The following is a 26,328-nucleotide window of genomic DNA, read 5'->3' as shown; positions in this document are numbered from 1 at the left end:
CTCTCTCTCTCTCTCTCACACACTTACGTCAGTGATGGCTTTCTTGGCCTTGTCCTCTGCGTTGCGATACTCCTGCACAGCCTCCTCCACCTCCCCACTGAGCTGCGAGATGTCACTTTCCAACTTCTTCTTCTGGTTAATCAAACTGGTGTTCTGCTCTCACACACAACAACAACAACAAATTACATGTGAACAAAACCTTTGACATCAGCAGGACGTCCCAAGGTGGTGGACAGTCAGGTCCACACACACACCTTAGCACTAACAGCAGCTCCTGCTACCATTCCTGACCCTGTTCCTCTCCCCGGGCACACAGCCCCTCCCCCGGGCACACAGCCCCTCCCCCGGGCACACAGCCCCTCCCCCGGGCACACAGCCCCTCCCCCGGGCACACAGCCCCTCCCCCGGGCACACAGCCCCTCCCCGGGCACACAGCCCCTCCCCCGGGCACACAGCCCCTCCCCCGGGCACACAGCCCCTCCCCCGGGCACACAGACCCTCCCCCGGGCACACAGACCCTCCCCCGGGCACACAGCCCCTCCCCGGGCACACAGACCCTCTGCTCGGGCACACAGCCCTCCCCCGGGCATACAGACCCTCCCCCGGGCACACAGCCCCTCCCCGGGCACACAGACCCTCCCCCGGGCACACAGCCCTCCCCCGGGCACACAGCCCCTCCCCCGGGCACACAGCCCTCCCCCGGGCACACAGCCCCTCCCCCGGGCACACAGCCCCTCCCCCGGGCACACAGCCCCTCCCCCGGGCGCACAGCCCCTCCCCCGGGCACACAGCCCCTCCCCCGGGCACACAGCCCCTCCCCCGGGCACACAGCCCCTCCCCCGGGCACACAGCCCCTCCCCCGGGCACACAGCCCTCCCCGGGCACACAGCCCCTCCCCGGGCACACAGCCCCTCCCCCGGGCACACAGCCCCTCCCCCGGGCACACAGCCCCTCCCCCGGGCACACAGCCCCTCCCCCGGGCACACAGCCCCTCCCCCGGCACACAGCCCCTCCCCCGGGCACACAGCCCCTCCCCCGGGCACACAGCCCTCCCCCGGGCACACAGCCCCTCCCCGGGGCACACAGCCCTCCCCCGGGCACACAGCCCCTCCCCCGGGCACACAGCCCCTCCCCGGGCACACAGCCCCTCCCCCGGGCACACAGCCCCTCTCCCGGGCACACAGCCCCTCCCCCGGGCACACAGCCCCTCCCCCGGGCACACAGCCCCTCCCCCGGGCACACAGAACCTCTGCTCGGGCACACAGACCCTCCCCCGGGCACACAGACCCTCCCCCGGGCACACAGACCCTCCCCCGGGCACACAGCCCCTCCCCCGGGCACACAGACCCTCTGCTCGGGCACACAGCCCCTCCCCCGGGCATACAGACCCTCCCCCGGGCACACAGCCCCTCCCCCGGGCACACAGACCCTCCCCTGGGCACACAGCCCCTCCCCCGGGCACACAGCCCCTCCCCCAGGCACATAGCCATGTTAAAGTTAAGGTCAGTGTCTGGGTCAGGTGTCAGTCTGAGGGGGCAGTGTGGGGGGGGCAGTGTGGGGGGGGCAGTGTGGGGGGCGCAGTGTGGGAGCAGTGGGGGGACAGTATGGGGGCAGTGGGGGGGCAGTGTGGGGGGCAGTGTGGGGGGGCAGTGTGTGGGCAGTGCGGGGGGCAGTGTTGGGGGCAGTGTGGGGGGGGCAGTGTGTGGGCAGTGCGTGGGGCAGGGTGGGGGGAGCAGTGGGGGGCAGTGTGCGGGGGGCAGTGTGGGGGGCAGTGTGGGGGCAGGGGTGGCAGTGGGGGCAGTGCGGGGGGCAGTGTGGGGACAGGGGTGGCAGTGGGGGCAGTACCTGAGCGTGCAACAGGTTGACCCTCTCGTTGGCCTCCAGCAGCTCGTGTTCGGCCAGTTTGCGGCCGCGCTCCGCCTGCTCCAGCTCCGCCCTCAGCTCCTCCAGCTCCGCTCCCAGCAGCGTGTTCCTGCGCTCGGCCATGCCCGCCTGCTCCCGGTACCCCTCCGCCAGTCTGGCCGTCTCCTCCAGCTCCAACTGCACATCCTGCCCACAGCAACAACAACATGTCAGCACCACCGGGGGAGAGTGAAGGAGGGGGGGGGGGGGCGGGGGATCGAGAGGGGGTAGTGGAGGGGATAGCGAAGGGTGGAGTAAGGGGGGGAATGAGGGGGCGAGCACAACATGTCAGCATTGCAATGCCGGGGGTGGGGGGTGCAGGAGAGAGCAAGTCTGCGAGGGGAGGCCAGTTGGGGGGACGATAAGGGGAGGGCAGTGAGGGGGGGCAATGAGGTGGGGAAGTGAAGCCATAACGCAAAGTGGGTGGGGGGGAAGCCAGGCCATGGGGGAGCGGGGGGAAGCGAGGCTGGGACAGGGGATGAGGGGGTAGAGGGAGGGGGACTGACCTTGATCTGTGACTGGAGGCTACGCAGCAGTTTGAGGGAGTCTGCGGCCTGGCGGTTGGCGTGGCTCAGCTGGATCTCCATCTCGTTCATGTCGCCTTCCATCTTCTTCTTCAGCCGCACGGCCTCACCCCGGCCCCTGGCCTCCGCCTCCAGCGCCAACTGTGTGGCCTCCAGGACCCGCTGCTGGTTACGCCTGGTCACAGGACAGGCTCACTTAGGATCCCTCCAAACCTCACTCTCTCCATCACTCCCTCACTCTCTCCCTCACTCCCTCCATCATTCCCTCACTCTCTCCATCATTCACTCATTCTCTCCATCGCTCCCTCACTCTCTCCCTCACTCTCTCCATCATTCCCTCACTATCTCCATCATTCCCTCACTCTCTCCATCATTCACTCACTCTCTCCATCACTCCCACACTCACTCCATCATTCCCTCACTCTCTCCATCACTCCCTCACTCGCTCCATCATTCCCTCACTTTCTCCATCACTTCTTCCCTCCCTCCCTCCCTCCCTCATTCAATCACTCTCCCTCCCTGCCTCCCTTCCTATCCCCCTCCCTCCCTCCCTCAGTCCCTTCTTCGGAGAAAGAAGAGTTTGCTAGTTGCACCCACCCTGCCTCTTCCCTCCTCGCCACCATGAGTGACCACCGCCCCCGCCACCTCCCCCAACCATCAGCAACCAGTCTCTTACCTCTGGAATTACCCCCCACCTCCCACTCCTCCTCCATCCCGCCTCTCCCTGTCTTTATGCCAACCTCAAATCTTATCCCTTGAACCTCCTGGGGCTGTGACGCTGGTACCTGAGGTTCTCTGCCTCCTCGTCTTTCTCAGCGAGCTTGCGTTCCACCTCGGCCTTCATCTGGGACAGCTCCAGCTGTACCCGAAGCGTCTTACTCTCCTCGTGCTCCAGGGTACCCTGGGATCAGGGGTCAGGGTCACACCGTCAGCAACGCAGCAACGAGAGAGAGAGCCTTGCCCTCCTCTCCCTCGGCTGCCCCCCCCTCCCCCGATCCCCCTCCCCTCTCGTCCCCTCCCCTCCCACCTCCCCCTAACCCTATCCACCTCAATTCCCACTCTCCTCGCCGGCCACTCAACACCCCCCCCCCAATGGCTGCCTCCTCTCACTCCCCTTTTGAGTCCCCCCTCTTGCCCCCTCCCCTCCCTCAGGGCGGTGACTGACCTCAGCCTCCTCCAAGGCAGCCTGCACCTCGCTCTTCTCCTGCTCCAGGCCTTTCTTGACCTTCTCCAGCTCACGCAGGTTCTTGCCGGCCTCTCCTATCTGGTCGGTCAGGTCCCCGATCTCCTCTGGAGCCGAGCAGAGCCAGTGTTACCATTCACAGCACGGGGTTGGGAGGATGTGATTGGGGGTCGTAGTCAATGTGGGGGAGGGTGGGGGTGGGGAGGGCAGAGGGGGGGGGGGCAGAGAGGAGGCGGTGATGATGAGCGGGGGAGGGGGAGCAGGGTGTCTCTCCGTACATACCCTGGAGGTTCTTGTTCTCTCGTTTCATCGTCTCCACGTGGTCCTGGGCCTCCTCATAGGCATTCTTGAGTTTGAAGAGCTCGGTGCTCAGGCTGCGGGCCTCCCTCTGCGCCCCCTCCAGCTCACTCTGCGTCTCCTCATACTTCTGCTTCCACTCGGCCAGCACCTTGTCGAAGTTCCGCTGCTTCTTGTCGAGCACGGCCGCTGCGGAGTTCGAGCGCTCCAGGTCGATCATCACGTCCTCGATCTCGGTCTGCAGACGGTGTTTGGTTTTCTCCAGTGACGAGCACTTGGCGTTCACCGCCTCCACCGCCTCCTCAGCCTCTTGTAGCCGCGCGGCCAGCTTCTTCCTACCCGCGCAGCCCAGATAATAATAATAATAATAATCCTGGCATTGACACGGCGCCTGATCACGTCATTGAGATGTCTCAAAGTGCTTCACTGGATACACTGTAAAGTGTAGTGACCGTGTATTTTGTGTGAGAAATGCGGCGGCCAATTGTGCGCAACGACGTCCCACAAATGGCCATGGATTGAGTGGCCAAGTTATTATTTTTTTAAGGGGTTTTTACCCTAGGAAAGCAATCCACCAATCAACTAACAACCGGGTTCCAACTTACTGCTGGGAAAACAGAGGCGTGTGGAGTAAGGAAACTTGCTTAAAGCTTCGCCCTGACCAGGAATCGAACCTGTGCCTGTCCACACTCCCAGGTCAGGGTTAGAGACACAGTAACGCTCCCTCTACACTGTGGTCCACACTCCCAGGTCAGGGTTAGAGACACAGTAACGCTCCCTCTACACTGTGTGTCCACACTCCCAGGTCAGGGTTAGAGACACAGTAACGCTCCCTCTACACTGTGTGTCCACACTCCCAGGTCAGGGTTGGAGACACAGTAAAGCTCCCTCTACACTGTGCGTCCACACTCCCAGGTCAGGGTTAGAGACACAGTAACGCTCCCTCTACACTGTGCGTCCACACTCCCAGGTCAGGGTTAGAGACACAGTAAAGTGAGGGAAGGTTTAAATGGGTGAATAACGTACTTTGCCTCTTCCAGCTCCTCGGTTCTCTGGATGGCGTCCGTCTCGTACTTATTCCTCCACTGAGCCACCTCGGCATTGGCCTTGGACAGCGCTCGCTGCAGCTCACTCAAGGTCTCCAGCTCCTCCTCGTACTGTTCCCTCAACAGATCCCCATCATGGCGGGCAGCCTGCAGCGCGTGGGCCAGGGCTCCCTTAGCCTGGCCGAGACACAGAGCCACCATCATCATCACCATCATCATCATCACCATCAACCGATATAGCGCCTTATCACGTCATTGAGACGTCTCAAAGCGCTTCACAGAATATACTGTAAAGTGTAGTGACTGTGTATTTTGTGGGCGAAACACGGCTGCCAATTACACGCAGCAGTTTCCCACAAACAGTCATTGATTGAAGTGACCAAATTATCATTGTTTTTTTGCAGGGATTATTCCCCCCGGAAAAGTGATCCACCAATCGACTAACAACCGGGTTCCCACTTACTGCTGTGTGTGTGTGTGTGTGTGTGTGTGGCCGGGGGTGTTGGGGGGTTGTCAGGCTGTACCTTACTCTCCTCTTCCAGCTGCCGCCTCAGCTCCTCGTTGGTCTGTGTGGAGGAGACTTTTCCGCGGCTCAGCTGGTTAATCATCAATTCCTTCTCCTCGAGCTGCCGGCTGAACTCGCCTGGCGATGGCAACACCGAGGGGTGAGTCACCAGCAACACTGCACTCCCCCCTTCTCCCCCTCTCCCCTTCCCCCCAGTAACAGTAACATAGCCTGATTCCCAGGTAAATCATTCCAATCACACCCCACCCCAGGACCCTCCCCACCCAAACATACACATCACTCCTCCTCCCCCCCCCGCGCCCTCCCCCGTGCGGTGAGGCTGGCACACGAGGTGTTAATACCGTTCTCTGTCTGGAGTCGCGCTTTCTGTGCCGACAGGTCCACTGTCAGTCGGTGAAGCTCCTCCAGTTTACTCTTCGCCTCATTTAGCTGATCCTCGTGCGTACGGCACAACTTCTCCGAATAAGCCTGGGGGAGAGAGGGAGAGACTGAGAGAGGGACAGAGACTGAGAGAGAGGGAAAGAGGGAGAGACTAAGAACTGAGAGACAGAAAGACTGAGGGACAGAGAGAAACTGAGAGAGAAAGACAGAGAGACAAAGCAATGCAGAGAGCGACAGAAAAAAAGAAAGACAGAATGAGAGAGACAGAAACAGAGAGAGACAAAGACACAGAGTCAGTGACAGAGAGAGACAACAACATTTATACAGCGCCTTTCACGTTGGAAGGACGTCCCAAGGAGCTGAGACAGAGAGAGCGCGAGAGTGCGAGGGAGCGACACACACACACACACACAGACACACACAGGGACACCCACAGACACATGCACAAACACACACACACACAGAGACACAGAAACATGCACGGACACACACGCGGAGACACACACACACACACACACAGACACCAGTGACAATGAGTGGCCGCTGACCTTGTGTTTGCTGAGCTGCTCCAGGTTGGAGCTCAGATCCTCGGTCTCCATCTTCAGTTCGCTCTTCTCCTTCTCCAGTTTTTGCCGGACGCGCTGCAGGTTGTCGATGTGCTCGGAGAGCTCGGCGGTGGTGTCGCTGTGTTTCTTGCGGAGAGCGGCAGCCGTGGCCTCATGTGCCAGCGTGGCCTCCTCCAGCTCCCGCCGCAGCTTCACCAGCGCCGCCTCCCGCTTGGCGTTCATCTGTACCTGAGCCGCCGTGGCTCCCCCCGCCTCCTCCAGCCGCTCGCTCAGCTCCTCCAGCTCCCTCCCCACCTCCACTCGCTGCTTCTCCACCCGCCCCCGCCCGGCCCGCTCAGCCTCCAGCTCCTCCTCCAACTCCTCCAGCCTCGCCTGCCCCGAGAGACAGAGAGAGAGAGAGAGGCCATCAGTGTCAGCAACAAACAGTCACTACACCAACAGTCACTGATAGTCACTACACTGATGGTCACTACACTGACGGTCACTACACCAAAAGTCACTGACAGTCACTACAACAACAACAACATGGATTTATATAGCGCCCTCCACACCGGACGGTGTCTCAGAGCACTTTACAGTAACGGATGCTGGGGCTGAGCCGGGGGGGGGGGGGTGGGGGAGGGGAGGGGCAGGGGAGGGGGAGGGGGCAGGGGGGGGAGGGGCAGGAGAGGGGGAGGAGCTGGGGTGGGGCCATGTGGAGGAGGGGCCAGCAGGATCAGGGGTGGCTTGGGGGAGGGGCCTGGGGAGGGGGAGGAGCCAGGGGGAGGGGCCAGGAGAGGGGAGGAGCTGGGGTGGGGCCATGTGGAGGAGGGGCCAGCAGGATCAGGAGTGGTTGGGGGAAGGGGCCTGGGGGAGAGGGAGGAGCCATGGGAGGGGAGGAGCCAGGGGAGGGGGCAGGGGGAGGGGCCAGGGCGGGGGGGAGGTGGGGGAAGGTGACCAAAGGCGCAGTCAAAAAGAAAGGTCTTCAGCAGAGACCTGAAAATGGGAAGGGAGGGAACGAGACGAAGGGAGTGAGGAAGGGAGTTCCAGAGCCTCGGGGCATAGTGGCTGATGACACAGCCGCTGAGGGTGGAGTGGAGGACTCGGGTACTGTTGTGAGGAGAGAGGAGGTCAGAGAGGTCGGGGGGTGCAGAGGAGTGCAGGGACTTGAATACAAGGGTGAGGGTCTTGAAGTCGATCCTCTCTGGGACAGGCAGCCGGTGCAGTCTGGCCAGGACTGGGGGATCGGGGAGCGGAGTTGGTGCGGGTGAGAATGCGAGCGGCAGAGTTTTGAATGATTTGGATTTTACGGATGGTGGTGGAGGGGAGGCCGGCGAGGAGGGCGTTCGAGTAGTCCAGCCGAGAGGTGACAAAGGCCTGGACCAGGGTTTCAGCGGCTTTTGGGGAGAGGTATTGGCGGTGACAGGCGATGTGTCGGAGTTGGAAGAAGGCGGTGCTGGTGAGGGACCGGATGTGGGGGAGGAAGGATAATTGGGGGTCGAACCTGACGCCGAGGTTGCGAACGGGTTCAGAGAGTTTTAAGGGGAGGTCGGGTAGGTGGAGGAGGTGAGAACCGTGAGATTTTAGATGTTGACGAGAGCCAAAGAGTACGGCTTCCGTCCTGTCAACGTTTAGCTGAAGGAAATTCAGGCTGACAGAACATCAGGAATGGGGGTCGCAAAGAGTGGTGGAAAAATAGAGTTGGGTGTCGTCGGCATACATGTGGAAATGTACCCCATGTCTGCGGATGACATCCCCAAGAGGGAGCACATAGATCAGAAAGAGGAGGGGGCCAAGGATGGATCCTTGGGGTACCCCACAGGTAACCGGGTGAGAGTGGGAGGAGAAGCCGTTTGTGCAGATGTACTGCTGGCAGTTTGTGAGGTAGGACTCGAACCGGGCGAGTGCGGTCCCACTGAGGTGGATGACGGAGGAAAGGCGGTGGAGGAGGATGGCGTGATCGACTGTGTTGAACGCAGTGGAGAGGTCCAGGAGGACAAGGAGGCAGAGGGAGCCCTGGTCACAGATAGAGAGGATGTCACAAGCGCGGTCTCTGTACTGTGAGCAGGGCGGAAACCACTACACTGACAGTCACTACACTGACAGTCACTCTTCCCAGTGTCGCACTGGAGTGTCAGCTTGGGCTGTGAGCTCAAAGCCAACAACAACTTGTATTTATTTATACAACGCCGTCTACATGGGGCAGCGTCTCGCAGCAGAGCTTATGTCCCTGTTGTGGGGCTCGATCTACGTCCCCAGCAGAGTTTGGGGTTTAGGAGCTGTTTTTTACTAATTGCATTGAATTCCTCCCACCCCATCCCATTACGCCCCCCACCCTCCTCGCCCCCCTTTTCCCCCGACCACCGCCCCAGCCAGTGAAGCGGTCTTCAGGCTTCCCTTACCTGCAGCTCCTTAATCTTTTTCTGTAGCTGAACGATCAGGGCCTCCAATTCCTCCACTTTGGAGCTGAATTGATTGACTTCAAAGTCCTTTCTGTGAAGTGACAATGTTGTGTGTTACACGCGAGGAGGTGTGATACACGGGACAACACGTGGGGCAATCCATCACTTGGCAACATGCGTGTCATCAGTGGCATGTGTCAGGGTTAGGGACATGGTAAAGCTCCCTCTACACTGTGAGTCCACACTCCCAGGTCAGGGTTAGAGACACAGTAAACACCGCATTTCATCTCAAAAGTGTCCGTTCCCTCTCAAATAAAGCCCTCGCCATCCACGACCTCATCCTGGACGAACATCTTGACATTCTTGGGCTCACCGAAAACTGGCTCTCCCCCAATGACCCCGTCCCCCTAGAGAAAGCCTCCCCTCTAGGCTACACCTTCCACCACAACCCCTGTCCAAACCAACGTGGCGGTGGGGTGGCCTTCATTTCCAAAGCCTCCCTTGGTCTCACCCCTACTCCTCTGGCTGCTTCTCTTCCTTCGAGCACCTCACCCTCTTTCACCCCTCTCTCTCATTGAAAATCCTCCTTGTCTACCGCCCCCTAAGCCCCCCGGCTCCTTCCACACAGACATCTCTACTCTTCTCTCTTCCCTGTCCCTCTGCTCCGAACGCCTCCTCATAATGGGCGATTTCAACCTCCACCTAAACTCCCCTTTGCACTACTTCTGCCGATTTCACTGCCCTCCTCTCCTCCCTAAACCTTACCCTTCACATTAATTCACCCACCCACAACCATGGTCATGCACTTGATCTCGTTATCACCCACGGCCTTGACATTTCCGACCTCAGCATAGTGGACTAGGCCCTCGGACCACTTTTTCATCTCCTTTCCTTTCACATTCCTCTCTCCTCCACCAAGCCCTCAACCATCTTCTACCGCCCTTGGAAAAGGCTACCCCCTGAGACCTTCACAAAGGCCCTCTCATCATCAAATATCCTATCCCTCTGGCCTTCCACCCGCAAAGATCCTGAAGCAGCCGTCCAGCTGCTCCATGATCGCCTCTCCTCCACCTTCAACTCCCTCGTCCCCCTAAAATCCAGGACCATCTCCAAACCCACCCGATCCCCCTGGTACAACAACCATCTCCGCCGCTTAGACCCAAACCTGTCTGCCTGAGCGCAGATGGCGGAAAATTGGCCTGACAGTTCACCGCCAACTGTGGCTCGAGCATCTCCACAGCTATCATCGTTCTTTGACACGCCAAAAAGAGCTTCTACTCCAACATCATCTTGGAAGCTAAACACAACCCTAAAATCATTTTTTCCACCACCCACTACCTCCTCCGTGCACCCCCTCAGGTCCCTCAATCTTCATATCAAATGCCAAGTGCGAGGAGGTCATGGACTTCTTTTCATCTAAAATACTTAACATCCGCCAGGCAGCCTCATCCACCTGCCCCTTGTCACCCACCACCACACTCTCTCTGCCCTCCTCACCTTCTTCATCATCTGCTCCTACCACCACCCCCATTCTACATTCCTTCCTCCCCATCTCTCCCTCCTCCCTCTCACCCACCATCACCTCCATGAAACCCACCACCTGCTGCCTCGAACCCCTCCCCACCAACTTACTGGTCACCCAGCTCCCCCTCCTCTGCCCACTACTTGCTGACGTCATCAACCAGTCCCTCTCATCCGGATCAGTCCCTGCCCCCCTCAAAATTCTGTCATCACCCCCTCCTGTAAAAACCCCACAGTACAGAGACTGCGATTGTGAAAGTCACAAACGACATCCTCTCTATCTGTGACCAGGGCTCCCTCTGCCTCCTTGTCCTCCTGGACCTCTCCACCGCGTTCGACACAGTCGATCACGCCATCCTCCTCCACCGCCTTTCCTCCGTCATCCATCTCAGTGGGACCGCACTCGCCCGGTTCGAGTCCTACCTCACAAACCACCAGCAGTAAATCTGCACAAACGGCTTCTCCTCCCACTCTCACCCGGTTACCTGTGGATCCAAGGATCCATCCTTTGCCCCCTCCTCTTTCTGATCTACATGCTCCCTCTTGGGGATGTCATCCGCAGACATGAGGTACATGTATACCGACGACACCCAACTTTCCACCTCTCTTTGCAACCCCCAGTCCCGTGATGTTCTGTCAGCTGCCTGTCAGATCTCAGGGGCTGGGTGAGCGCAAATTTCTTTCAGCTGAACGTTGACAAAGCATGGACCGAAGCCATACTCTTTGGCTCTCGTCAACGTCTAAAATCTCACGGCTCTCACTTCCTCCACCTACCCGACCTCCCCTTAAAACTCTCCGAACCCGTTCGCAACCTCGGCATCAGGTTCGACCCCCAATTATCCTTCCTCCCCCACATCCGGTCCCTCACCAGCACCGCTTTCTTCCACCTCAGACGCATCGCTCGTCACCGCCAATACCTCTCCCCAAAAGCCGCTGAAACCCTGGTCCAGGCCTTTGTCACCTCTCGGCTGGACTACTCTAACGCCCTCCTCGCCGGCCTCCCGTCCACCACCATCCATAAAATCCAAATCATTCAAAACTCTGTCGCTCGCATTCTCACCCGCACCAACTCCGCTCCCCGATCCCCCCAGTCCTGGCCAGACTGCACTGGCTGCCTGTCCCAGAGAGGATCGACTTCAAGATCCTCACCCTTGTATTCAAGTCCCTGCACTCCTCTGCACCCCCCGACCTCTCTGACCTGCTCTCTCCTCACAACAGTACCCGTTGCATTCATTCCTCCGGGTCTGACCTCCTCCTCATCCCCCGAGTCCTCCGCTTCACCCTCGGAGGCTGTGCCTTCAGCTACTATGCCCCGAGGCTCTGGAACTCCCTTCCTCACTCCCTTCGTCTCGTTCCCTCCCTTCCCATTTTCAGGTCTCTGCTGAAGACCTTTCTTTCCGACCGTGCCTTCGGTCACCTCCCCCTGGCTCCTCCCCCCGGCTCAGCCCCGGGATCCGTTACTGTAAACCCTTCTGAGATGCCGTCCGGCGTGGAGGGCGCTATATAAATCTAAGTTGTTGTTGTTAAAGCTCCCTCTACACTGTGCGCCCACACTTCCAGGTCAGGATTAGAGGTGGGCCTGTGGCCGGGTTAATTTCTCTCTCACTTTTTCAACTTCTCCTCCAGCTGCTGCTTGTCGTTCTCCAGGTCCATGACTGACTCGTGGCTCAGTTTCAAGTCCCCCTCCAGCTTGCGTTTGGCCCGCTCCAAGTCCATCCTCACCTTCTTCTCCTGCTCCAGGGAGCTCTCCAGCTGCAGTGAAGGACACCAATTCAACAACGTTTGCTCGCTCTATGCAAGTCGTGCAATAACGGAACGTTCCAGCAAAGTCTGATGCCCTCCCCACTCTAACCCCAGCTAACCACACCGAACTACCAAGTCCCTTGTGTCCTTCTGTCCCCAGAGTCCTGTAGGTCAGTGGTTAGAGCACTCGCTTTGCAAGCGAGAGACCTGAGTTCAATTCCAGGCAGAGGGCGAAACCTTGGGCAAGTTTCCTTACTCCACACAGAGCCTAATAATAATCCCTCCAAAACCAAAAACAATAATAAATTGGTCATTTTCAATCTACGACTGTTTGTGGGACACTGCTGTGCGCAATTGGCTGCCGCGTTCGCCCACAAATATACAGTCAGTTCACTTTACAGTGTGTTCTGTGAAGCGCTTTGGGACGTCCTCCCGACGTGAAAAGCGCTATATCAAATGCAAGGATTATTATTATTTTATTCATGTTCTCATCTTCCATGTCCCCGTGTTCCCATGTCCCCGTGTCCCCATGTCCCCGTGTTCCCATGTCCCCGTGTTCCCATGTCCCCGTGTTCCCATGTCCCCGTGTTCCCATGTCCCCGTGTCCCCATGTCCCTGTGTTCCCATGCCCCATCCGCTCACATCGTCCACTTGCTGCTCCAGCTTGGCCTTGCTCTTGCTCAGTGAGTTGACTTTGTCCTCCTCAGCCTGGAGATCGTCCAGTGCCTGCTGGTGGGCCTCCTGCAGGCTCTTCTTCTCCTTACTCAGCTTCACGATGCTCTCATCCAGGGCTGCCATCTCCTCCGTCAAGTTCTTCACCTGCACAAAACCACCAGCGTTCCTCAGTAACAGAAACCCTCACTAACCCTGGCCTGAGAGTGTGGACGCACAGTGCAGAGGGAACTTTACTGTGTCTCCAACCCTGGCCGGGAGTTTGGGCAGCAGGGGAAGGGTGGGGGAGGGTTAGAGCGAGGGGAGGGTAAGTGGAGCGAGGGAAGGGGAGGTGGAGAGCGAGGGGATGGCGAGAGCGAGGTGAGGTGAGGGGGAGATCAAGGGGAGATGGAGAGCCAGGGGAGGGGAGGGGCTGGAGCGGATGGTACCTTGTTCTCCGTGGCGTGCTTCTCCTTCTCCACCTTGGCCAGGCTGATCTCCAAGTCGTCGATGTCCTTCTTCAGCTCAGCGCTTTCGTCCTCCAGTTTGCGCTTCTTGCTGGTGATCTCGGCGTTCATCTCCTCCTCGTCCTCCAGCCGCTCACTCAGCTCCTTCTCCTTGGCCTCCAGCAGCACCTTGGACTTGATCAGCAGCTCACAGCGCTCCTCCGCATCCGCTAGATTGTCCTGCTCCTGGAATGAGACCACCAGCAACGGTTAGCACTGGTCAGCAATCCCGCAGGGTGGGGATGGAGGTCTCTGCGTGTGTATGGGGGGGACAGGGGAACAGGCTTACTGTGTCGGGGGGCACTTTCTAAGTGGGTGCATTCCAAGACGCTGCCCTGTGTGAAGGGCGCAATATAAATCCAAGGTTGTTGTTGGGTGTGTTGGAGGGGATGTTTGGGGCGGGGAGCGGGGGGGGGTTCAACAACAACAAACAACACATGACATTTACACAGCGCTTTTCATGTCAGGAGGATGTCCCAACGCACTGGACAGTGAGGGGTTTGGACCCCAGCTGGGGGTTGGGATCAGAGAATAGTGGAGGGTGGAGGGTGGGAAGATGATTGAAGGCACATTGAAAGAGGAAGGTCTTGAGATAGGTATTGAAGTAAGCGAGGGGGTAGGGGGGAATGGGAGAAGATGGAGGGGCTCCGAGATGGAGCTCCAAAGAGTGGGGGTAGAAAGGCTGAAGGCCCGACCACCGATGGTGGAGCAGGTAGACGGGGGGACATAGAGTGGAGGAGGATTTGGGGGGTGTTAGGGGGGTTGTCTGGGGGTGAAGTATTCCAGGGAGGGTGCGATCACTCACCGCTTGGATCTGCAGACACAGGTCATTCTTCTCCTGGGTCAGGCTGACCTGCTTCTCCTCCAGCTCCTTGCGTTTGGCCTCGGACCTGGCCAGAGCCTCCTTCAGCTTCTGGAATTCCTCCTTCAGGGCAACCATCTCCTTCTCGGTGGCCGCGCTCTTCAGCAGAGGTTTGATCTTAAAGTAAAGCTTCATCCACGACCAATTCTTCACCGCGTTGAAGGCGCGGATGTTCCACTGGATGACGAGGAGCGAGTCCCTGGGGTGGAGGGGAGGTGGGGGCGAGAAGGACAGGGTTACAGTGACTTGGGACGTCCTCCTGATGTGAAAGGCGCTCTATAAATGGAATCTTGTTGTTGTTGTTGACTAACACACGTACAATGCATGGTGATGGGTTTCCGCATCAGATACCCGGCTGGCCAAAAACAAGAGTCTCAGCGTCTCGGCCTTTACCACCCTTCCTGACCACCCTATTCCTATCATTAATTAGCCTCTGACCAAAGAGAAACTTCCTGGTCTCTCCAGAATTTGCCCCTTTACAAGTCTAAAGCCTGATTCCTCTTGTTGTGTTATCTCGGAGCATCTTGTTAATGGCAGTCTCTGGAGCATGTTCAAAACTGAGGTCTTTCTTTGGTTGGTGTAAGGTAATGCTGCCCATAAACATCTCCACAAAACAACTCAGCGGAAGGCAAAGCTTTTGACTGTTCAGTGACAGAACATAGAAATATAGGAACAGGAGGAGGCCATTCAGCCCCTTGAGCCTGGTTGGCCATTCTATAAGATCACGCTGCTCTAATAATAAATGATCCTTGCATTTGATATAGCGCTTTTCATGTCTTCTAGACGTCCCAAAGCGCTTCACAGAATAGACTGTAAAGTGAATTGACTGCATATTTGTGGGCGAAATGTGACAGCCAATTGTGCACAGCAATGTCCCACAAACAGCCGTGGATTGAAGTGACCAATTTTTTTTTTGAGGGATTATTATCAGGCGGGTGGAGTAAGGAAACTTGCCCAGGGTTTCACCCTGCCGGGAATCAAACACAGGTCTTTCGCTTGCAAAGCGAGTGCTCTAACCACTGAGCTACAGGACTCCAGAACCACTGAGCTACAGGACTCTAGCAGGAAAGATCTGTACCTCAACCTCAAATACCCGCCCTTGCCCCGCATCCCTTGATACCCTGACTTAACAGACATCTATCCACCTCAGTCTTGACCAGCTTCAGATCCATCACAGCTGAGGTAATGGGCAAGTGTTGGTTTTGAGTCTTGGAGCCTCGTGTATCGAGGTCCCTGTGTGGCTGGGTATTTATTTTACAATATAGATTTACATTTACACTGCGCGTAGCGCCCAAACTGGACCCTCCCCACCTCAACCGTGGTCTCCGCTGGCCACCCACCCCACCTGCGCCCCCATTCTCACCGTCGGGTAATGATTTTCTGGAACTCGATCCTCATGAGACGCCCTCGGCTCCGGGCCTGGATCATAGTCAGGATCTTGGCCAAACGCTCATCCCTCATCTCCTCCAGCTGTCCCAGCAGCCCTGCCTTGAAGAAGACCTAAGGGGACGGGAGGGGAGGGGCGAGCTCAGAGGTGGAAGAGATGTCACCGCGGGGGAGAGGTTACCCAGTGATGGGGCAGTTACTTAGTGACGGGGCGATTACCTTAGTGTGGCCAAACTTGTACTGGGTTCGGTCGATGTCCAGGGATCCGAGCAGCTTCTCGGTGGCTTTCCTGCTGTCCACGAACTTGTCCTCGGGAATGGCGGTGGGATTGAGGATCCGGTACCTACGGGCGGGAAACACAGAGCAACGTGAGCCAGCTCTATGGTGGTGTCAGGGTGGGGGGCGGTGAGGGGAGGGCGCGAGTGGTGGGGCAGACACACTGACCGCTGTTTGAAGTCGGTGTACAGCAGGCGGTTGGGGAAGCCCTTACGGCAGATACGGATCCCTTCCAGCACTCCGTTACACCTCAGCTGGTGCAGCACCTGGAACGGGTCCATCACACCTGTGTACACAGAACACGCAGTCACACAAGGAACACGCAGTCATTCAACATGCAGTGATACACGGAACATGCGTTCTTGGACACACAATCACATGCCTCGACCCACAGTCACATGTCTGGACACGCGGTTACACGTCTGAACATGTGGTCACACTCACTGGACCTGTGGTTACATGCCTACTAAATGCCCAGTTACACATCTGGACATGCAGTTAAACACCTGGATACAGGGTTACACACCAGAACATGTGGTTACACATCTAAACATGTTACACAGGCGCAGGTACCTGGGGTCTTGGTCTCGTTGGGGATGATACAGCGAACAAAGTGAGGCTGTGTGGAGCGCAGGTTGGTCATCAATTTATTCAGATTCTCCTGGGGGGAGGGGGGGAGGGGTGGCGGGGGGGGAACAGGACAACGTTTTACTGCCTCAAAATCGCCGATTGATTGGCCTGCACGCGTGTGTGTGCGGCTGTGTGTGTGTGTGTGCACGCACGCCAGTAACCAGTGCAGAGTTGGGAGCCTGGCCTGAGCCCCGCCTGGTTGTCAGTGGGTGAGGGAGTGGGTGGGGGGGGGGGGACGGTGGAGAGAGAGTTCACAACGGAGTGGCGGGGGAAGGCAGAGTCGCCATGGGGTGGGGGCGTGGATGATCGGCATTAAATGGTTTGCCGGGATTGTGTGTGTGTTTGTGTGTGAGTGTGTGTGTGAGCTCCGGTAACTGCCGCCCGGGCGTGGGGGGAGATGGAGTGATGTGTGACCTCCCGGTGCCTCCTCCCCCCCTCGTACTCACCTCTTACGCCTCCCGTAGACAGGGAGCAGAAAGACAGCCCAGACTTAAAGTGATGTTCATTCCCTTTATTTAGCTAAACATCACTGCAAGTCTTAACTCCCTTTGGCTCAGGTCAGGGGGGGGCAGACAGGCTCTGTTACACAGCTCCCTCCTCGGGGGGTGGGGGGAGATGGAGGGCGAGGGGGTTGAGGGCAGGGGGGAGGGGGGCGAGATGGGGGGCGAGATAGTGGTAGGGAGGAGAGGGGGAAAAGATGGGGGGAGGGGGAGGGCAGGGGAGGGGAGGGGAAGATGAGGGCGGGGGAGTCGGCGAGGGTGGGGGGGCGAGGGATGAGGAAGATGAGGAAGCTTACCTTGTGCAGTTGGGAGACTGTCTGGAATGAGGCCGCTTTCCTGCGTTTCTCCTTCGTGGCCGGTTTTGGGTGATCGGAACCTGCGGAAACCAACAACAGCAACAAGATTGCGTGGGTATAGCGTCGTTCATGTCGGGAGGACGTCCCAAGACGCTGGACAGTGACAGCATTTCAGACCCGAGCTGGGGTCAGGGGGGGAGAAGGAAGGGGAGGGGAAGGTGGGTGGCCGATGACATGGTCAAAGAGGAGGGTTTGGAGACAGGACTAAGTAGGGGGCGTGGTGGAGTGACTGGGGGATGGAATTCCAGAGGGCGGGTGGATCGGGGGACATCGAGCAGGCCAGAGCCGGCTGAGCGGAGGGAACATTGGGTTGGTAGGGGGTTAGGAGGTCGCAGAGGTAGGGTGGGGCGATGCCATGGAGCGCTTTGTAGGTGAGAACCAGGATCTTGAACTGGATCCTCTGAAGGATAGGGAGCCAATGGAGTCGGGCGAGAATGGAAGAGATGGGGTCACGGAGTTTGGTGCGGGAGAGGACACGGGCTGCAGAGTTCTGGATTATCTGCAGTGTGTGGAGGGAGAAGTTGGGAAGGCCGACAAGCAGGGAGTTTGCATAGTCGAGCCTGGAGGTGATGAAGGCATGAACAAGAGTTTCAGTGGCCTGAGGTAGTGGTGGAAAATAACTAATAACCATTATTAATCATTTATTATTATTTATTATTAATAATAAATAAAATAAGCAGAGGGAAAATAACACCCAGAGCTCTATCTCTAGCTCCACCATTGGAGGCAGGCCTTTATCCTCTCTGCCTCCACCCTCTGGAACACCATCCCAGAGCATCTCGGACCCTCTCTTGTCTCTTTCAAGACCTGTCTCAAGACCCTCCTCTTCAACTGCACCTTCGGTCATCCTCCCCGCCCTCCACCCCTCCTTGTCTCACCCGCCAGCTTGGGTCCAAATCCCTAACTGTCCAGCGCCTTGAGACGTCCTCCCGATGTGTGGGGCTGTGTAAATAATTTGATAATGATAATCTTCCATTTGATTTAGCGCCTTATTACACCTTAGAGACATCTCAAAGCGCTTCACAGAATATACTGTAAAGTGAATCGACTGTATATTTTGCGGGCAAAACATGGCAGCCAATTGCACACAGCAGCGTCCCACAAACAGTCATGGATTAAGTGACCAAGTTATTATTATTATTACCCCCGGAAAAAACAATCAACTAACAACCGGGTTTCTACTTACTGCTGGTAAACAGAGGCGTGTGTGTGGAGTGAGGAAAGTTGCCTAAGGTTTCTCCCTGCCCAGGAATCGAACCCAGGTCCTCTCGCTTGCGGGCGAGTGCTCCAATTAACTGCTGTTGTAGTTACCTGAGTCACAGATGTAATTCTCGTACAGCGAGGCCAGCAGCGAGGCCTTGTTGGAGGATTTCTGGAAAACACTGACCACCGTCTCGTTCAGGGGGTCTTTGTTCTTGTTCAGCCACCCCATGATGTTATAAGGGACCTGGCATCACAGAGGGAACGGTCATGCCTTTACATGGGGTAACATGCCTGGACACGCAGTTACACGCTATACACACAGTTACATACTGTACACGGAGTTACACATCCATACACGGGGTTACAGACCCTTATCCTTGTTTACATTGTCTCTACACACGGTTACACAGCTCTACATGGGGTTACACGTATGTATGTGGTTACATTCCCACCTGTACCCATGTTAATGTAACCATGGATACACGTGTTTACAGACTTGAACGCACCTCTACATGCAGTTACATGCCTCTACATGTGGTTACACATATGTATATGCAGTTTCAAGGCTGTACAGGTGTCGTGGCCAGAGGGAACCTACCACTCCGGCATAGTGAACGAGCTCGAAGTGGGCCTCGTATTTGCGTTTCTTGTCTGGCCTCGGCTTCTGCAGGTTGGGGGACTTGCCCAGGTGATTGTCGTACAGTTTGGCTTTAAACGACATGTCAGAGGCTTTGGGGAACATACACTCCTCCTCCAGGATAGACAGAATCCCCATCGGCTGCTCGGCAGGGAGAGAGAGAGTTACAGAGAGAGAGAGAGAGAGAGAGTGAGTGAGATGAGAGTGTGAGTGTGAGAGTGTATGAGAGTGTGAAAGAGAGAGTCACAGAGGGAGAGCATGTGAGACAGAGAGTCACAGAGAGAGAGAATGAGACAGAGAATCAGAGAGAAAGTGAGAGAGGAGAGCAAGAGATAGAAAGAGAGAGAAAGAGTGAGAGACCGAGACAGTGAGAGACCAAGATACCGAGTAAGAGAGGGAGAGACCATGAGAGACACAGAGAGTCACACACACACACACACACACACACACACACACACACAGGCCTCTTCCCTGCCCCTGGGGGAGTGCCGCTGGGGTCAGGTACCTTCTCGATGAGGTCTATGCAGGCCTGCAGGTCCAGTCCGAAGTCGATGAAGACCCACTCAATGCCCTCCTTCTTGTACTCCTCCTGCTCCAGCACGAACATGTGGTGGTTAAAAAACTGCTGCAGCTTCTCGTTGGTGAAGTTGATGCAGAGCTGCTCAAAGCTGTTAAACTGATGGTGTGAGAGGGAAAGGGTTAGTCATCGCTTCAGTCAACAGCAGCGTAGCACTGGGGGGGAGGGAGCGAGAGAGCACCTCATTGTCAGAGACGCTGTCCTTCGAATTAGAGACGTTAAATTAAAACGAGCTCCATGTCTGTTCAGGCAGACAAGGGAGAAGAGAAAGGTGTTTCTCTCTCTCTCTCGCGATGTCCCGGCCGACAGATAAAATTGCTTGTTGTGTTTACGACTGTTTGTGGAGACGTTTCTGTGCGCATTATCGGCTGCCGGTCCGCCCACAAAACACATACACACACACAGTCACTACACTTTACAGTGTGTCCTGTGAAGCTTTTTTAATTGAACTTATTTTAAAAAAATGTAATTGGAATCGAGTTACAAATCAGCCCTGATCAAATAGAATGGTGGAACAGGCTCGAGGGGCTGAATGGTCTCCTCCTGTTACTATGTATAAGCACTTTGAGACATCCTCCCGAGGTGAAAGGCACCGAATGAAATAATAATCCTTGCATTTAACAATAATACCGAGTGATTATTATTAATTATGCCCCGCAATAATTTCACACAATAATAGATTCACTCACAAAATATACAGTCACTACGCTTTACAGTGTCTCCTGTGAAGCGGTTTGAGACGCCTCGAAGACGTGATAAGACTCTGTATCAAAGGCAAGGATTATTATTATTAATTATTGAGCGTTCCTCACGTCAAAGATCTCGAAGCCGGCGATGTCCAGGACGCCGATGAAGAATTGCCGCGAGAGTTTGGTGTCCAGCGTCTTGTTGATGCGCATCACCAGCCACTTAAACATCCGGTCGTACGTGGCTTTAGCCAACGCCCCCACAGCGTACACCACCTGCCGGGAGCACAGGCGTTACTGCCCAGCCCCACTCATTTGCTCGCACCTCGGCCAAAACAGTCACTTTTACTCCCTCGAGTGGTGAGATCTTGGGGGGTGGGAGGGGGAGGGGCTGGGAGAGCGACTTAAACATGGCTGCCCCATGTTGTCGTCACCGTGTGGTTTTATGTGATGCTCTGTTTCCATCTGGTCCCCTCAATTTCAAGCTCCTCTCATTTGTCTACAAATCCCTTCGACCCTGGCACCTCCCTACCTCTCTGACCTGCTTACTCCCCATTCCGCTACCCGCTGCCTCCGGCCTCCTGCTTTACTCCCGTCCCCACTCCACCATTGGCGGCTACACTTTCAGCCACAACCCCCCGAAGCTTTGGAACTCTCCCCTCAATCCCTCCACCTTGCCCCTCCTTCCCCATCTTCAGATTGTGCCTGAAGACCTTCTTCTTCGTCTATGCCCTACGAGGTCACCTCCCCCTCCCCCCGGCTCAGTGTCGTGGTCCACAACTGTTAAGTGCTCTGGGACACTGTAAATGCAAGTTGTTGTTGTTGGTGGTGGTGGTGTCAGTGTTAATGCCGTTACTGTCAGGCCGTTGGTGGTGGAGTGAGTCAGGGTGAGTCGGGGTGAGGTGGGTGGTGGTGTTACCTGTGCCACGGTCTGACCTTTGGTCACGTACTCATTGCCGACCTTGACGCGGGGGTGAAGCAACCCCTTCAGGAGGTCGCCCGAGCTCACACCCATCAGGTACGCTGCCTTGTCAGCACCTGGAGACATGCCAATGCCAGAGTGAGCAACTGCGATCACACAACACGCCTCACACATGTCAGGCAGCGATGCCGCAACACGACTCACACACATCAGCCAGTAAGAGTCCACAACATGCTTACACACGCCAGGCAGCCACATCCACAACATGTCTCACAGACGCTAGAGGGCACAGGATTGGGGTTGGGGTTGGGGTTGGAGTTGGGGTTAGGTTTGGGGTCAGGGTTGGGGTCAGGGTTGGGGTCAGGGTTGGAGTTGGGGTCAGGGTTGGTGTTAGGGTTGGGTTTGGGGTAAGAGTTGGAGTTGGGGTCAGGGTTGCGGTTGGGGTCGGGGTTGGGGTCAGGGTCGGGGTCAGGGTCTGGGGTCAGGGTTTGGGGTCAGGGTTTGGGGTCAGGGTCTGGGGTCAGGGTTTGGGGTCAGGGTTGGGGTCAGGGTTGGGGTCAGGGTTGGGGTCAGGGTTGGGGTCAGGGTTGGAGTTGGGGTCAAGGTTGGGGTTGGAGTTCCGGTTGGGTTTGGGGTCAGGGTTGGGGTCAGGGTTGGGGTCAGGCTTGGGGTCAGGGTCCGCTCCGCGCTGACTCACTCTCAGTGCCGTCGGTCTCCGCCTGCTCCTCTCGCTGTTTCTGTTTGAACTTCATGTTCCCGAAGTGCATGATGGCCCCGACTATCTTATAGCAGCCGTACTTCTCGTCCAGCGTGAAACCCAGGATGTCCATCGCGTGCTGCATACACACGACATGGGACTTACACACTGAGACACACACACGACATGGGACTTACACACAAAGACACACACAAGCCGTGGGATGTACACGCAGACACACACAGAGACAGAGAGGGACACACATATAGAGCGGTGTCGGTGTGGGATGGACGGACAGAGACAGACATGTGGTGAGGACACTATGTGGGCAGAGGGACTGTAACGTACGTCCGTGGCCATCAGCTCCTCCCCATCATCCAGGTTGTCCACAGTTACCACACCCTGGGAGCAGACGTGATAATCAAAGGGATTCTTAGAGACCAGCAACATGTCTATGAGAGAGAGAGAGAGAAAGGGAGCGGGGAAATTAGTTACACTGGCGCACAGTGTGTGTCTGTGTGTGTATATATGTGTGTGAGTGTGTCTCCTGCTCTGAATGTCGGGTAATGTTGCACATTTTATTGCTTGTGTATGATTTAGCGCCTTATCGCATCATTGATGAGAAAGGCAGTGGTTCCGGCTTTCTCGTTGCAGAGACTCACCGAAGAGCTCTGGCTTTTTGCCGGACAGGATCTGGTAGTAGATGTGGTAACTCCGCTCCCCCGGCTGCTGGAAAACCACTCGGGATTTCTCCAGCAGATCTAGAATCAGAGATAGGAATCAATCCAGAACATCCCACTCAACAGGTCCATCCCATTCCTTCTGACAACAACACTGACACTGACAGCAACACTGACACTGATAGACCGGCCCTCCCTCCCCCTTCCGGCCCCTCCCCTCCTGGCCACTCCCATCTTGGCCCCTCCCTGTCCCGTCCCCACCCCTCCCCCTCCTGGTCCCCCTCCCCTGACTTACAGATGTCAATGTCAGAGGAGGCCAGTTTGCCCGTGGGCCCGAAGTGGATGCGGATAAACTTGCCCTGTGTGGAGACAAACGCGTCCTTGTTACACAGCTCACACACGTCAGGCAAACCACCCACCATACATGTGCTCCTCACATCCATATCCATCACAGCACCCCCACCCCCCCACCCACATACACACACGCAAGCTGTCGTCCCAGTGAATCACTCACAAAACGGGACGAGTTGTCGTTCCGCAAAGTCTTGGCATTGCCGAAAGCCTCCATGGCCGGGTTAGCCTCAATGATCTGATCCTCTAGAGTGCCCTGGGGACAACAGCAGTGAACTGGGGGTTAATGTCCACATCCACTCCACACACAGACACCATACACCCCACACACGGACACCATACACCCCACACACGGACACCATACACCCCACACACGGACACCATACACCCCACACACAGACACCATACATCCCACACACAGACACCATACATCCCACACACAGACACCATACACCCCACACACAGACACCATACACCCCACACACAAACACACACCAAACACATTGGAATTGGCCAGGAGCCACTCACCCCAGTCTTGGTGGCCGGCTGGGACTTGGAGAGAGAGAAAAACCCAAACATTAGACCTTTCTATCCTGACCTAAAACTAACAGCAGCGAGCTCCAGCAGCAGAAAAAATAAACTGCGGAAAAAAAACTTTTGTTCCTTTTACCAAAAAAAGCCAAAAGCAGACACACGCATTCTGTCAAAGTCAAAAACAAAAGCAAAATCAAAACACAGTTTGCTTTTAAGAAGAAAAAAAGTTATGCGGAAGGCACAAAATAAAATGGTTTCAGCAAAAAGAATTTAATAAAGAGTTAAAAAAGAAAAACAGATTTGAAAGTTACTGCACAAAAGTCGCTCCGAAGGAGGTTTTAAAAATATTTTTAGAAGAAAAAAGTTTTCAAAAGTTTTCCAAAAGTTCCAAAAAAGTAAGAGAAAAAAAAGTCAAACAAAAATCTCTTGAGAAGATGTCAATCTTACGCCTTTCTTTCCACCTCCTTCTCCTAACGCAGCGACAATAGCAAAGTACTGAATCACACGCTTGGTGTTCACGGTTTTACCGGCACCGGATTCACCCCTGGCACCACCGGCCGACGAGGGGGGGAAACAAAAACACAGTGAAAAATGATAAAAGGTAAAAAAAAATAAAAAAACAGAGAGAGAGAAAAATAGTTACAGGGTGAAAAAGTTCAAAGTAAAATTCTCTGTTGGCGTTCCCTGGGTTTAGTGCTCACAAGGTTAAGAAAAAGCACAAATTTCACCCCCACCGCACAAATACAAGAGACAAATACTTTTATTCTACAAAGAATCTTGTTTAAGCTCTCCGAGTTGCTGCTACATATGAAAGCGCGCTGTATATAAAGGCAAGTTGTTTTCTATCGAGTTCCAGGAATCTCCCCCAACCATTCCCCCAACCTCTCCTGTTCCATTCAAACATTAAACGTGCCGTTCGCCTACAAGGTACACAGTCACAACACTTTGGGGGGAATCCTAGGAGGCGCTTTGAGTTGGATCAGATAGAACTGAAGGTGAGACTCACGTGATGAGCATGGATTGGTTCTCTCTATCTGGAAAATAGAAAAAAAAACTTTTGTTTATATCAAAAATCATCACTTCAAACCCTCCTAAACCATCTGATGTCAGCTTATTGTGTTATTTTGCTCAGTAACAACAAGATTCCATAAACAGTCGTGACGTGACTGATTAATTTATCTGGGGAACTGTTGGTCAGGACAACAGGAGAGAGAGAGAGAGAGAGAGAGAGAGAGAGAGAAAATCCCTTCTCTTTTCAAATAGTATTTGTGGGATCTTTAACATCCAGCTAAACAGGGCGCAGAAGGGACCTCGGTTTAACGTTTCAACCGAAGAGCGGCGCCTCTGACAATGTGCTCCCCTCGTCAGTGCATTGGAGCATCAGCCTAGATTATGAGCTTAAAGTCCCCGACATGAGGCTTGAAAACATTTGTAATAGTAATAATATAAAAATCCTTGCATTTGATACAGCATCTTATCACGTCGTTGAGACTTCTCAAAGTGCTTCACTGGATATAGTGTAAAGTGTAGTGACTGTGCATTTCGTGGGCAAAACATGGCTGCCAATTGCACGCAGCAGTGTCCCACAGACAGTCGTAGCTAACCACTACGCTACGGGACAAAGCCAGGCTAACCAGAGGAGAGTAGGTGAAGACTACATTGGGCGAAATGAACACAGAAGTGACTCGGAACACTAGCAGGTCAGGCAGCATCTATGGGGAGAAGAAAGTAAGTTGACAAAAGGTCATCAAACTGAAGCGTTAACTCACTTTCCTCTCTCCACAGATGCTGCCTGACCTGCTGCGGGTTTCCAACCACTTTTGTATTTATTTCAGATTTCCAGCATCTGGAGTATTTTGTCTTGTGTTGTACATTGGGTGAAGCCTGAGTTGGATACTCACTGCGTAACATGTCATTGTAGGCGTTGTCTGCAATGGAGTAGATATGGGGAGGAGCCTCTGAGCGACGCTTCCCCTTATAGGCAGCGACCACAGGAGCAGTGTAAACCGGGAGCCATTTATATGGGTTCACGGTCACACAGAACAAACCAGAGTAGGTCTGTGAGAGAGAGAGGGAGAGAGAGGGAGAGAGCTGGGGTCAGCCTAATGGGGGAAACACACACAGACACACACACCGACACACACAGACATATACACAAAACACACACAGACACACTCACAGTGCATCGGCCTGGCGGGAGCCAGAGCTTGCCCTGGCTGTGCTGGTCTGGTTGTATGTGGCTATGGGCGTGTCCCATGTGCTGTGTGCGCTGCCGTGTGCCATGTGCGGTGTGCGCTGCCGTGTGCCATGCGCTGGGTTCCACGCACTCACATAGATCATCCAGTTGGCATAGCGGCGGCGCATGTTGTGGAGGACAGAGGCCTCGTTGAGATGTGTGAGCATCGCCATGTCCTCGATCATGTCGAACTTGGGTGGGTTCATCAGCTGCACATCGTCCTCCTTCACCGTCACCGTCTGCCGGGCGAGGAGAGAGCGCAACGCCGGTCACCATGGCAACGAGAGAGCCCCAGTCACCACGGCAGCCCCACACCCCCACACCCCCATCCCTCAGCAACATCCATCACTTTTCACTTACTTTGCCCCCCTTGGTTTCCACTGTGACTTTGTCACCCGCTCGCTCCTTAATCTCTGCCTCAACGTAAGCCTCCTTCTCATCGGGGATCCAGCAACGCTTCTTACCTGGGCGGTGGGGGGGAAACACAATAGACATGTGACACCAGCCAGCGAGCTCTCTCTGCCAGTCACTGTCTGAACACTCAGACCTCAGCCAACACCAATAGACA

The 26,328-nt window shown here is 55.7% G+C and overlaps 1 protein-coding gene across 2 annotated transcripts in view; it reads right to left on the bottom strand.

Moving 5' to 3' along the window:
* The window catches only part of LOC103189060 (myosin-7B), a 31,564-nt gene that overhangs the window by 4,022 nt on the left and 1,214 nt on the right, over window positions 1–26,328 (bottom strand). The window contains exons 3-38 of one of the 2 annotated variants that reach the window (XM_042341985.1): window positions 26,121–26,224; window positions 25,856–25,999; window positions 25,426–25,582; window positions 24,531–24,558; window positions 23,972–24,068; window positions 23,519–23,542; window positions 23,154–23,246; window positions 22,935–22,998; window positions 22,622–22,720; window positions 22,308–22,411; window positions 21,960–22,098; window positions 21,260–21,378; window positions 20,467–20,616; window positions 19,583–19,753; window positions 19,039–19,218; window positions 18,549–18,684; window positions 17,178–17,257; window positions 16,325–16,412; window positions 15,920–16,037; window positions 15,695–15,818; window positions 15,453–15,589; window positions 14,033–14,288; window positions 13,171–13,413; window positions 12,713–12,889; window positions 11,934–12,079; window positions 8,807–8,897; window positions 6,408–6,797; window positions 5,820–5,946; window positions 5,477–5,595; window positions 4,933–5,129; window positions 3,892–4,241; window positions 3,592–3,716; window positions 3,212–3,327; window positions 2,409–2,601; window positions 1,846–2,049; window positions 28–153 (exon numbers count right to left, since the gene is read on the bottom strand). In XM_042341985.1, the coding sequence (XP_042197919.1) occupies window positions 28–153; window positions 1,846–2,049; window positions 2,409–2,601; window positions 3,212–3,327; window positions 3,592–3,716; window positions 3,892–4,241; window positions 4,933–5,129; window positions 5,477–5,595; window positions 5,820–5,946; window positions 6,408–6,797; window positions 8,807–8,897; window positions 11,934–12,079; window positions 12,713–12,889; window positions 13,171–13,413; window positions 14,033–14,288; window positions 15,453–15,589; window positions 15,695–15,818; window positions 15,920–16,037; window positions 16,325–16,412; window positions 17,178–17,257; window positions 18,549–18,684; window positions 19,039–19,218; window positions 19,583–19,753; window positions 20,467–20,616; window positions 21,260–21,378; window positions 21,960–22,098; window positions 22,308–22,411; window positions 22,622–22,720; window positions 22,935–22,998; window positions 23,154–23,246; window positions 23,519–23,542; window positions 23,972–24,068; window positions 24,531–24,558; window positions 25,426–25,582; window positions 25,856–25,999; window positions 26,121–26,224 (5,216 nt within the window). Of the gene's footprint in view, window positions 1–27; window positions 154–1,845; window positions 2,050–2,408; window positions 2,602–3,211; window positions 3,328–3,591; window positions 3,717–3,891; window positions 4,242–4,932; window positions 5,130–5,476; window positions 5,596–5,819; window positions 5,947–6,407; window positions 6,798–8,806; window positions 8,898–11,933; window positions 12,080–12,712; window positions 12,890–13,170; window positions 13,414–14,032; window positions 14,289–15,452; window positions 15,590–15,694; window positions 15,819–15,919; window positions 16,038–16,324; window positions 16,413–17,177; window positions 17,258–18,548; window positions 18,685–19,038; window positions 19,219–19,582; window positions 19,754–20,466; window positions 20,617–21,259; window positions 21,379–21,959; window positions 22,099–22,307; window positions 22,412–22,621; window positions 22,721–22,934; window positions 22,999–23,153; window positions 23,247–23,518; window positions 23,543–23,971; window positions 24,069–24,530; window positions 24,559–25,425; window positions 25,583–25,855; window positions 26,000–26,120; window positions 26,225–26,328 lie in introns of those variants that run through there. The other variant, XM_042341986.1, reaches the window with a different exon arrangement.

The sequence above is a fragment of the Callorhinchus milii genome, unplaced genomic scaffold, assembly GCF_018977255.1.
Source record: "Callorhinchus milii isolate IMCB2004 unplaced genomic scaffold, IMCB_Cmil_1.0 Scaffold18, whole genome shotgun sequence".
Classification (NCBI taxonomy): Eukaryota; Metazoa; Chordata; class Chondrichthyes; order Chimaeriformes; family Callorhinchidae; genus Callorhinchus; species Callorhinchus milii.
The sequence above is the reverse complement of the archived record's forward strand: the minus strand, read 5'-3'. Positions and strand labels throughout refer to the sequence as shown.